At 53.0% G+C, this 11,911-nt stretch overlaps 1 protein-coding gene across 7 annotated transcripts in view; it reads right to left on the bottom strand.

Annotated features, from left to right (window-relative positions):
• Positions 1-611: 611 nt before the first annotated feature.
• Positions 612-11,911, bottom strand: part of CGN (cingulin) — a 48,220-nt gene continuing 36,920 nt past the window's right edge. For all 7 annotated transcript variants that reach the window (XM_063946682.1, XM_063946688.1, XM_063946687.1 and 4 more), the window contains 5 exons: positions 11,245-11,334; positions 2,567-2,650; positions 2,198-2,316; positions 889-997; positions 612-794 (listed from right to left, as the gene is read on the bottom strand). In XM_063946682.1, the coding sequence (XP_063802752.1) occupies positions 627-794; positions 889-997; positions 2,198-2,316; positions 2,567-2,650; positions 11,245-11,334 (570 nt within the window). In that variant the 3' untranslated portion in view covers positions 612-626. The remainder of the gene's footprint in view (positions 795-888; positions 998-2,197; positions 2,317-2,566; positions 2,651-11,244; positions 11,335-11,911) is intronic.

The raw sequence follows: 11,911 nt of genomic DNA, 5'->3' as shown, positions 1-11,911 counted from the left end.
CCCCTCCCCCAACTCTACCATCCTCCTCATAATCCCCCAGCTCTGCCACCATCCTGCTCCCCCTCCCCCAACTCTACCTCCATCCTCCTCACAATCCCTCAGCTCTGCCGCCATCCTGCTCCCCCTCCCCCAACTCTGCTGCCATCCTCCTCATAATCCCCCAGCTCTACCACCATCCTGCTCCCCCTCCCCCAAATCTGCTGCCATCCTCCTCATAATCCCCCAGCTCTGCCGCCATCCTGCTCCCCCTCCCCCAACTCTACCTTCATCCTCCTCATAATCCCCCAGCTCTGCCGCCATCCTGCTCCCCCTCCCCCAACTCTACCATCCTCCTCATAATCCCCCAGCTCTGCCACCATCCTGCTCCCCCTCCCCCAACTCTGCCTCCATCCTCCTCATAATCCCCCAGCTTTGCCGCCATCCTGCTCCCCCCTCCTCTACCTCCATCCTCCTCATAATCCCCCAGCTCTGCCACCATCCCGCTCGCCCTTCGCCAGCTCTGCTGCCTTCCTGCTTACCCTCCTGCCAATGCTCTTCATTCTGCCTGTCCTCTTCCCCTCTCCTCCAGGTTTTCTCTCCGATAACCGGAGTCCCCCCACTACAGGACACCCGCTAGAGCCTCATTCTTACTTAGACTCTTTCTCCATCGCTTTGATCCGCGCCTGCAGCTGCTCATTCATCTCGTGCGCTTCTTCCATGTCTCGCACCGCCTTCTTCCGCAAACCCTCCATCCTCTCAATCTCCTCCTCAGCCTCATCCACCTGTCGCTTTAAGGCCTTCACCCTCAGGTTGAGCTGTGGGAAGAGCAGAGGCGGCGTTACATCATTACTGGTCCGCGACATATCAGTGGCTGCAGTGTGGACCTCCTCCTCATCCCCTGGTTCTCACCTGGTCTTTCTGGTCATTGACCTGCAGTCTCTCATCTTCCAGCTGTATGTTCAGTTCCTTCAGCTTTCTCTCCAGCTTACGGTTAGAGGACAGCAGCAGGTTCTTTTCCCTGACACACAATAGAGGGAGGGGTCACCCTCCGTATAACACCACCCTCACTATACACCAGTATGCGTCACCCTCCGCATAACACCACCCTCACTATATACCAGTATATGTCACCCTCCGTATAACACCACCCTCACTATACACCAGTATGCGTCACCCTCCGTATAACACCACCCTCACTATATACCAGTATGTGTCACCCTCCGTATAACACCACCCTCACTATATACCAGTATAGGTAATCCTCCGTATAACACCACCCTCACTATATACCAGTATGTGTCACCCTCCGTATAACACCACCCTCACTATACACCAGTATGCGTCACCCTCCGTATAACACCACCCTCACTATACACCAGTATGCGTCACCCTCCGTATAACATCACCCTCACTATATATCAGTATAGGTCACCCTCCGTATAACACCACCCTCACTATACACCAGTATGCGTCACCCTCCGTATAACACCACCCTCATTATATACCAGTATGTGTCACCCTCCGTATAACACCACCCTCACTATATACCAGTATGTGTCACCCTCTGTATAACACCACCCTCACTATATACCAGTATAGGTCACCCTCCGTATAACACCACCCTCACTATATACCAGTATGGGTTACCCTCCGTATAACACCACCCTCACTATATACCAGTATAGGTCACCCTCCGTATAACACCAACCTCACTGTACACCAGTATAGGTAATCCTCCGTATAACACCACCCTCACTATACACCAGTATGTGTCACCCTCCGTATAACACCACCCTCACTATACACCAGTATGCGTCACCCTCCGTATAACACCACCCTCACTATATACCAGTATATGTCACCCTCCGTATAACACCACCCTCACTATATACCAGTATGGGTCACCCTCCGTATAACACCACCCTCATTATATACCAGTATGTGTCACCCTCCGTATAACACCACCCTTAATATATACCAGTATGTGTCACCCTCCGTATAACACCACCTCACTATACACCAGTACATGTCACCCTCCGTATAACACCACCCTTAATATATACCAGTATGTGTCACCCTCCGTATAACACCACCCTTACTACATACCGGTATAGGTCACCCTCACTACATACCTGTATAGGTCACCCTCACTACACACCGGTATAGGTCACCCTCCATATAACACCCCAGCTGTGCTTCCCCCAGACTCCCAGGTTACCTCTCCTCGGATTGCAGCCTTTCCTGGATCTCCTGCAGTCTGGCCTCCATCTGAGATGTGTTGGCGCTGGGCTTCTGCTGACCCTCCATGCTAGCCAGACGACTCTTCAAATCTTTGTTCTATAGGGTGATGAATAAAGCAACAAAGATGCTGTGAATGCTGGGAGTACAGCCTTTTCTAACATACCCAAATATTACAAACAATGTGTATTATATAGATAATATACTGGAGTGTTGCCATATGTTATGTACCACTTCCTAAGCACTATCGCCACCTGGAGGCAGAGGAAGAGTACTGCACCCCTGCACAAACCAGTGCCATTACATGACATACAGATGAGGCAGGTAGAGGTCATGGCACTGCACCCACCTGTCTCTCCAGAGAGATCTTGTCACACTCCAGATCCTGCCGGCTGGTCCTCTCCTGCATCAGCTCTGCTCGCAGCTGATCCATCTGGCAGAGGATAGAAAGTAATAAATAGGAGACACAATGCTGCGGTATTAACAGCACAGTGTAGGGAGCGCAGCACCGGGGTATTAGCAGCACAGTGTAGGGAGCGCAGCACCGGGGTATTAGCAGCACAGTGGAGGGAGCGCAGCAGCGGGGTATTAGCAGCACAGTGCAGGGAGCGCAGCACCGTGGTATTAGCAGCACAGTGCAGGGAGCGCAGCGCCGGGGTATTAGCAGCGCAGTGCAGGGAGCACAGCACCCGGGTATTAGCAGCGCAGTGCAGGGAGCACAGCACCCGGGTATTAGCAGTGCAGGGAGCACAGCACCCGGGTATTAGCAGTGCAGGGAGCACAGCACCCGGGTATTAGCAGTGCAGGGGAGCACAGCACCCGGGTATTAGCAGCGCAGTGCAGGGAGCACAGCACCCGGGTATTAGCAGTGCAGGGAGCACAGCACCCGGGTATTAGCAGTGCAGGGAGCACAGCACCCGGGTATTCACAGTGCAGGGAGCACAGCACCCGGGTATTAGCAGCGCAGTGTAGGGAGCACGGCACTGGGGTATTGGCAGTGCAGTGTCGGAGCCCAGCATTGCAGTATTGGCAGCGCAGTGTCAGGGCAGTTTCGGAGCACAGCACCGGGGTATTATAAGCGCAGTGTCAGAGCAATGTAGAGAGCACTACATTGGGGTATTAGCGGCGCAGTGTTGGGAGCACAGCATTGTTGTATTAGCAGAGCAGTGTCAGAGCAATGTTGGGAGCACAGCACTGGGGTATTAGCAGTACAGTGTCAGGAGCACAGCACACGGGTATTAGCAGCGTAGTGTAGGGGTACTGGCAGCGCAGTGTCAGGGCAGTTTCGGGAGCACAGCACCGGGGTATCAGCAGCATAGTGCGGGGAGCACAGCACCAGGGTATTATAAGCACAGTGTCAGAGCAATGTAGAAAGCACTACATTGGGGTATTAGCAGCGCAGTGTCAGGAGCACAGCACCGGGGTATTAGCAGTACAGTGTCAGGAGCACAGCACCGGGGTATTAGCAGTACAGTGTCAGGATCACAGCACTGGGGTATTAGCAGCACAGTGTCAGAGCAATGTAGAGAGCACAGCACCGGAGTATTAGCAGTACAGTGTCAGGAGCACAGCACCAGGGTATTAGCAGTGCAGTGTCAGGAGCACAGCACCAGGGTATTAGCAGTACAGTGTCAGAGCAGTGTCAGGAGCACAGCACCAAGGTATTAGCAGTACAGTGTCAGAGCAGTGTCAGGAGCACAGCACCAGAGTATTAGCAGTACAGTGTCAGAGCAGTGTCAGGAGCACAGCACCGGGGTATTAGCAGTACAGTGTCAGAGCAGTGTCAGGAGCACAGCACCGGGGTATTAGCAGTACAGTGTCAGAGCAGTGTCAGGAACACAGCACCGGGGTATTAGCAGTACAGTGTCAGAGCAGTGTCAAGAGCACAGCACCGGGGTATTAGCAGTACAGTGTCAGGAGCACAGCACCGGGGTATTAGCAGTACAGTGTCAGAGCAGTGTCAGGAACACAGCACCGGGGTATTAGCAGTACAGTGTCAGGAGCACAGCACCAGGGTATTAGCAGTACAGTGTCAGAGCAGTGTCAGGAGCACAGCACCGGGGTATTAGCAGTACAGTGTCAGGAGCACAGCACCAGGGTATTAGCAGTACAGTGTCAGAGCAGTGTCAGGAGCACAGCACCGGGGTATTAGCAGTAGAGTGTCAGAGCAGTGTCAGGAGCACAGCACCGGGGTATTAGCAGTACAGTGTCAGGAGCACAGCACCGAGGTATTAGCAGCAGATCGTACATGACATCAGGTAAGAAGAAAACATTACCCATTAGCTATATGGGCCAGATACATAGACTATAAGGACATAAGTATTCGGACACCTGACCATTACATCAACAAGGACTAATGACATTGTAGTCCGATACATATACTGTAATATGGAGCTGGTCCCCCTTTTTGCATCTATAAGAGCTTCCACTCTTCTTGGAGACTTTCCACAAGATTTTATAGCGTTTCTGTGGGAATTTGGGCCCATTCAGTCTGTAGAGCATTTATGAGGTCAGGCACTGATGTTGGATGAGAAGGTCTGGCTCACAATCTCCGTTCCAGTTCATTCCAAAGGTTCTTGTTGGGGTTGAGGTCAGGGCTCCGTGCAGGCCAGTCAGGTTCTTCCACACTGAACTCACCCCACCATGTCTTTATAGTCCTTGCTTTGTGCACTGGGGCACAGTCATGTTGGAATAGATAACAGTCTTCCCCAAACTGATGCCACAGAGTTGGAAGTATAGAATTGTCCAAAATGTTTTGGTATGCTGACGCAGTAAGATTGCCCTTCACTGGAGACAATGGGCCTAGCCCAAACCCTGAGAGACAGTCCCAAACCATTATCCTTCCTCCACCAAACTTCACAGGTGGCACATTGCAGTCAGGTAGGTAACATTCTCCCGGCATCCGCCAAACCCAGACTCGCCTATCTGACTGTAAGACAGAGAAGCATGAGTCGTCCCTCCACAGAACACGTGTCCACTGCTCCACAGTCCAGTGTAGGTGTGCTTTACACCTCTCCACAGAACACGTGTCCACTGCTCCACAGTCCAGTGTCGGTGTGCTTTACACCTCTCCACAGAACACGTGTCCACTGCTACACAGTCCAGTGTCGGTGTGCTTTACACCTCTCCACAGAACACGTGTCCACTGCTCCACAGTCCAGTGTCGGTGTGCTTTACACCACTCCATAGAACACGTGTCCACTGCTACACAGTCTAGTGTCGGTGTGCTTTACACCACTCCACAGAACACGTGTCCACTGCTCCACAGTCCAGTGTCGGTGTGCTTTACACCGCTCCACAGAACACGTGTCCACTGCTCCACAATCCAGTGTGTGTGTGCTTTACACCGCTCCACAGAACACGTTCCCACTGCTCCACAGTCCAGTGTCTGTGTGCTTTACACCTCTCCACAGAACACGTGTCCACTGCTCCACAATCCAGTGTGTGTGTGCTTTACACCGCTCCACAGAACACGTGTCCACTGCTCCACAGTCCAGTGTCGGTGTGCTTTACACCGCTCCACAGAACACGTGTCCACTGCTCCACAATCCAGTGTGTGTGTGCTTTACACCGCTCCACAGAACACGTTCCCACTGCTCCACAGTCCAGTGTCGGTATGCTTTACACCGCTCTACAGAACACTGTCCACTGCTCCACAGTCCAGTGTCGGTGTGCTTTACACCACTCCACAGAACACGTGTCCACTGCTCCACAGTCCAGTGTCGGTATGCTTTACACCTCTCCACAGAACACGTGTCCACTGCTCCACAGTCCAGTGTCGGTATGCTTTACACCACTCTACAGAACACGTGTCCACTGCTCCACAGTCCAATGTCGGTGTGCTTTACACCACTCCACAGAACACGTGTCCACTGCTCCACAGTCCAGTGTCGGTGTGCTTTACACCACTCCACAGAACACGTGTCCACTGCTCCACAGTCCAGTGTCGGTATGCTTTACACCTCTCCACAGAATACGTGTCCACTGCTCCACAGTCCAGTGTCGGTGTGCTTTACACCACTCTACAGAACACGTGTCCACTGCTCCACAGTCCAGTGTCGGTGTGCTTTACACCGCTCCACAGAACACGTGTCCACTGCTCCACAATCCAGTGTGTGTGTGCTTTACACCGCTCCACAGAACACGTGTCCACTGCTCCACAGTCCAGTGTCGGTGTGCTTTACACCACTCCACAGAACACGTGTCCACTGCTCCACAGTCCAGTGTCGGTGTGCTTTACACCGCTCCACAGAACACGTGTCCACTGCTCCACAATCCAGTGTGTGTGTGCTTTACACCGCTCCACAGTCCAGTGTCGATATGCTTTACACCACTCCACAGAATACGTGTCCACTGCTCCACAGTCCAGTGTCTGTGTGCTTTACACCTCTCCACAGAACACGTGTCCACTGCTCCACAGTCCAGTGTCGGTGTGCTTCACACCGCTCCACAGAACACGTTCCCACTGCTCCACAGTCCAGTGTCGGTATGCTTTACACCACTCTACAGAACACGTGTCCACTGCTCCACAGTCCAGTGTCGGTGTGCTTTACACCACTCCACAGAACACGTGTCCACTGCTCCACAGTCCAGTGTCGGTATGCTTTACACCTCTCCACAGAACACGTGTCCACTGCTCCACAGTCCAGTGTCGGTATGCTTTACACCGCTCTACAGAACACGTGTCCACTGCTCCACAGTCCAGTGTCGGTGTGCTTTACACCACTCCACAGAACACGTGTCCACTGCTCCACAGTCCAGTGTCTGTGTGCTTTATACCTCTCCACAGAACACGTGTCCACTGCTCCACAGTCCAGTGTCGGTGTGCTTTACACCACTCCACAGAACACGTGTCCACTGCTCCACAGTCCAGTGTCTGTGTGCTTTACACCTCTCCACAGAATACGTGTCCACTGCTCCACAGTCCAGTGTCGGTGTGCTTTACACCTCTCCACAGAACACGTGTCCACTGCTCCACAGTCCAGTGTCGGTGTGCTTTACACCTCTCCACAGAACACGTGTCCACTGCTCCACAGTCCAGTGTCGGTGTGCTTTACACCACTCCATAGAACACGTGTCCACTGCTACACAGTCTAGTGTCGGTGTGCTTTACACCACTCCACAGAACACGTGTCCACTGCTCCACAGTCCAGTGTCGGTGTGCTTTACACCGCTCCACAGAACACGTGTCCACTGCTCTACAATCCAGTGTGTGTGTGCTTTACAACGCTCCACAGAACACGTGTCCACTGCTCCACAGTCCAGTGTCGGTATGCTTTACACCTCTCCACAGAACACGTGTCCACTGCTCCACAGTCCAGTGTCGGTATGCTTTACACCACTCCACAGAACACGTGTCCACTGCTCCACAGTCCAGTGTCGGTATGCTTTACACCTCTCCACAGAACACGTGTCCACTGCTCCACAGTCCAGTGTCGGTGTGCTTTACACCACTCCACAGAACACGTGTCCACTGCTCCACAGTCCAGTGTCGGTATGCTTTACACCACTCTACAGAACACGTGTCCACTGCTCCACAGTCCAGTGTCGGTGTGCTTTAAACCTCTCCACAGAACACGTGTCCACTGCTCCACAGTCCAGTGTCGGTGTGCTTTACACCACTCTACAGAACACGTGTCCACTGCTCCACAGTCCAGTGTCGGTGTGCTTTACACCACTCCACAGAACACGTGTCCACTGCTCCACAGTCCAGTGTGTGCTTTACACCACTCCACAGAACACGTGTCCACTGCTACACAGTCCAGTGTCTGTGTGCTTTACACCTCTCCACAGAACACGTGTCCACTACTCCACAGTCCAGTATCTGTGTACTTTACACCACTCCACAGAACACGTTCCCACTGCTCCACAGTCCAGTGTCAGCGTGCTTTACACCACTCCACAGAACACGTGTCCACTACTCCACAGTCCAATGTGTGCTTTACACCTCTCCACAGAACACGTGTCCACTACTCCACAGTCCAGTGTCTGTGTGCTTTACACCTCTCCACAGAACACGTGTCCACTGCTCCACAGTCCAGTGTCAGCGTGCTTTACACCTCTCCACAGAACACGTGTCCACTGCTCCACAGTCCAGTGTGTGCTTTACACCACTCCACAGAACACGTGTCCACTGCTACACAGTCCAGTGTCTGTGTGCTTTACACCTCTCCACAGAACACGTGTCCACTGCTCCACAGTCCAATGTGTGCTTTACACCACTCCACAGAACACGTGCCCACTGCTCCACAGTCCAGTATCTGTGTACTTTACACCACTCCACAGAACACGTTCCCACTGCTCCACAGTCCAGTGTCTGTGTGCTTTACACCTCTCCACAGAACATGTGTCCACTGCTCCACAGTCCAGTGTCAGCGTGCTTTACACCACTCCACAGAACACGTGTCCACTACTCCACAGTCCAATGTGTGCTTTACACCTCTCCACAGAACACGTGTCCACTACTCCACAGTCCAGTGTCGGTGTGCTTTACACCTCTCCACAGAACACGTGTCCACTGCTCCACAGTCCAGTGTCAGCGTGCTTTACACCTCTCCACAGAACACGTGTCCACTGCTCCACAGTCCAGTGTCAGCGTGCTTTACACCTCTCCACAGAACACATTCCCACTGCTCCACAGTCCAGTGTCTGTGCGCTTTACACCACTCCACAGAACACGTGTCCACTGCTCCACAGTCCAGTGTCTGTGCGCTTTACACCACTCCACAGAACACATGTCCACTGCTCCACAGTCCAGTGTCGGTGTGCTTTACACCACTCTACAGAACACGTGTCCACTGCTCCACAGTCCAGTGTCGGTGTGCTTTACACCACTCCACAGAACACGTTCCCACTGCTCCACAGTCCAGTGTCTGTGTGCTTTACACCTCTCCACAGAACACGTGTCCACTGCTCCACAGTCCAGTGTCTGTGCGCTTTACACCACTCCACAGAACACGTGTCCACTGCTCCACAGTCCAGTGTCTGTGTGCTTTACACCTCTCCACAGAACACGTGTCCACTGCTCCACAGTCCAGTGTCGGTGTGCTTTACACCACTCTACAGAACACGTGTCCACTGCTCCACAGTCCAGTGTCGGTGTGCTTTACACCACTCCACAGAACACATGTCCACTGCTCCACAGTCCAGTGTCTGTGTGCTTTACACCTCTCCACAGAACACGTGTCCACTGCTCCACAGTCCAGTGTCTGTGCGCTTTACACCACTCCACAGAACACGTGTCCACTGCTCCACAGTCCAGTGTCTGTGTGCTTTACACCTCTCCACAGAACACGTGTCCACTGCTCCACAGTCCAGTGTGTGTGTGCTTTACACCTCTCCACAGTACACATTCCCACTGCTGCACAGTCCAGTGTCTGTGTGCTTTACACCTCTCCACAGTACACGTGTCCACTGCTCCACAGTCCAGTGTCGGTGTGCATTACACCACTCCACAGAACACGTGTCCACTGCTCCACAGTCCAGTGTCGGTGTGCATTACACCACTCCACAGAACACGTGTCCACTGCTCCACAGTCCAGTGTCTGTGTGCTTTACACCACTCCACAGAACACGTGTCCACTGCTCCACAGTCCAGTGTCGGTGTGCTTTACACCACTCCACAGAAAACGTTCCCACTGCTCCACAGTCCAGTGTCGGTGTGCTTTACACCACTCCACAGAACATGTGTCCACTGCTCCACAGTCCAGTGTCAGTATGCTTTACACCTCTCCACAGAACACGTGTCCACTGCTCCACAGTCCAGTGTCGGTGTGCTTTACACCTCTCCACAGAACATGTGTCCACTGCTCCACAGTCCAGTGTCAGTATGCTTTACACCTCTCCACAGAACACGTGTCCACTGCTCCACAGTCCAGTGTCGGTGTGCTTTACACCTCTCCACAGAACACGTGTCCACTGCTCCACAGTCCAGTGTCGGTGTGCTTTACACCGCTCTACAGAACACGTGTCCACTGCTCCACAGTCCAGTGTCAGTATGCTTTACACCTCTCCACAGAACACGTGTCCACTGCTCCACAGTCCAGTGTCGGTGTGCTTTACACCTCTCCACAGAACACGTGTCCACTGCTCCACAGTCCAGTGTCGGTGTGCTTTACACCTCTCCACAGAACACGTGTCCACTGCTCCACAGTCCAGTGTCGGTGTGCTTTACACCTCTCCACAGAACACGTGTCCACTGCTCCACAGTCCAGTGTCGGTGTGCTTTACACCACTCCATCTGACGCTTGGCATTGGACTTGGTGATGTGAGGCTGGCATGCAGCTGCTCGGCCATGGAAACCCATCTCATTAATTAAGCTCCCGCCGGCCGCAGTTTTTGCCTTACATTAATGCCAGCGGAAGGTCGGAATTCTTCAGCTATGGAAAAAGCGGAGCGTTGGCGACTTTTACGCACCATGTGCTTAGCAGTCATTGACCCTGCTCTGTGATGTTACGTGGTCTTCTGCTTCGTGGCCGAGTTGCTGCTGTTCCTAAACACTTCACTGTCTAATAATATCACAGGTGACCGTGTAATATCCAGCAGGGAGGAAATGTCATGAACCGTCTTATTATAAAGGTGGCGTCCTATCACAGCGCCGCGCTGGAAGTCACTGAGCTCTTCACAACCACCCATTCTGTATCACACATGGAGACGGCACGGCTAGGTGCTTGATGTTATACGCCTGCGGCAACCTGAATTCAGTCATTAACAGGTGTGGCCAAATACTTATGTCCATTTAGTGTAGCATACGCTGTAGTACAGGAACTGGAGCTAATACAGTACAGCAGAGCCCGTTCCCTGCCCAGTGACACCCCAGCAGGCTGCCCCCCACGCCTGGACTGGCGTCAGTACCACCAGATCTCATGGACTGGACAGAGCTGTAATGGAGTCAATGAAGTCCCTGATGGAGGACCGCGCACCCAAGACACAAAACGCCCTGGTGGCAATCAATGACCCCATCACTGCCCCCTCACCACCAAAGCAAGACCTCTGAATCAGAGCCCGACAGTTCATAGACATCATTACCTGGTCCCTGCTGCGGTTTACCCGGTCTGTCAGAAGTTCCACCGTGTTCTTCTCCTCATCAAGCTCCACCTCCAGATGCTTCAGTTTGTCCTATAGAAATTAACCAGTTATATTATACAATATCACTCTCACATCATCATACTACTGCCATTTACCCAGAGTCTGATACGCTGGTACACTCATCTCCTGATACACTCTGTGCTGCTGGGGACCCTGCTCCTCCCACTATATAACACTCAGCCTGTGACTTCCTGCTGCCTCCATTCCCCTCCTCACATCATGTCACTGCCCCTGTCACATGCAGCTCTGTCCTCACTGTCACATCACTCATCTCCTGATATACTCTGTGCTGCTGGGGACCCTGCTCCTCCCACTATATAACACTCAGTCTGTGGCTTCCTGCTGCCTCCATTCCCCTCCTCACATCATGTCACTGCCCCTGTCACATGCAGCCCTGTCCTCACTGACACATCACCCATCTCCTGATACACTCTGTGCTGCTGAGGTCCCTGCTCCTCCCACTATATAACTCTCAGTCTGTGGCTTCCTGCTGCCTCCATTCCCCTCCTCACATCATGTCACTGCCCCTGTCACATGCAGCTCTGTCCTCACTGTCACATCACTCATCTCCTGATATACTCTGTGCTGCTGGGGACCCTGCTCCTCC

Source organism: Pseudophryne corroboree, chromosome 12 (genome assembly GCF_028390025.1).
Source record: "Pseudophryne corroboree isolate aPseCor3 chromosome 12, aPseCor3.hap2, whole genome shotgun sequence".
NCBI classification, from domain to species: Eukaryota; Metazoa; Chordata; class Amphibia; order Anura; family Myobatrachidae; genus Pseudophryne; species Pseudophryne corroboree.
Note: the sequence above shows the minus strand (reverse complement) of the source record. Positions and strands in the feature narration are given on the sequence as shown.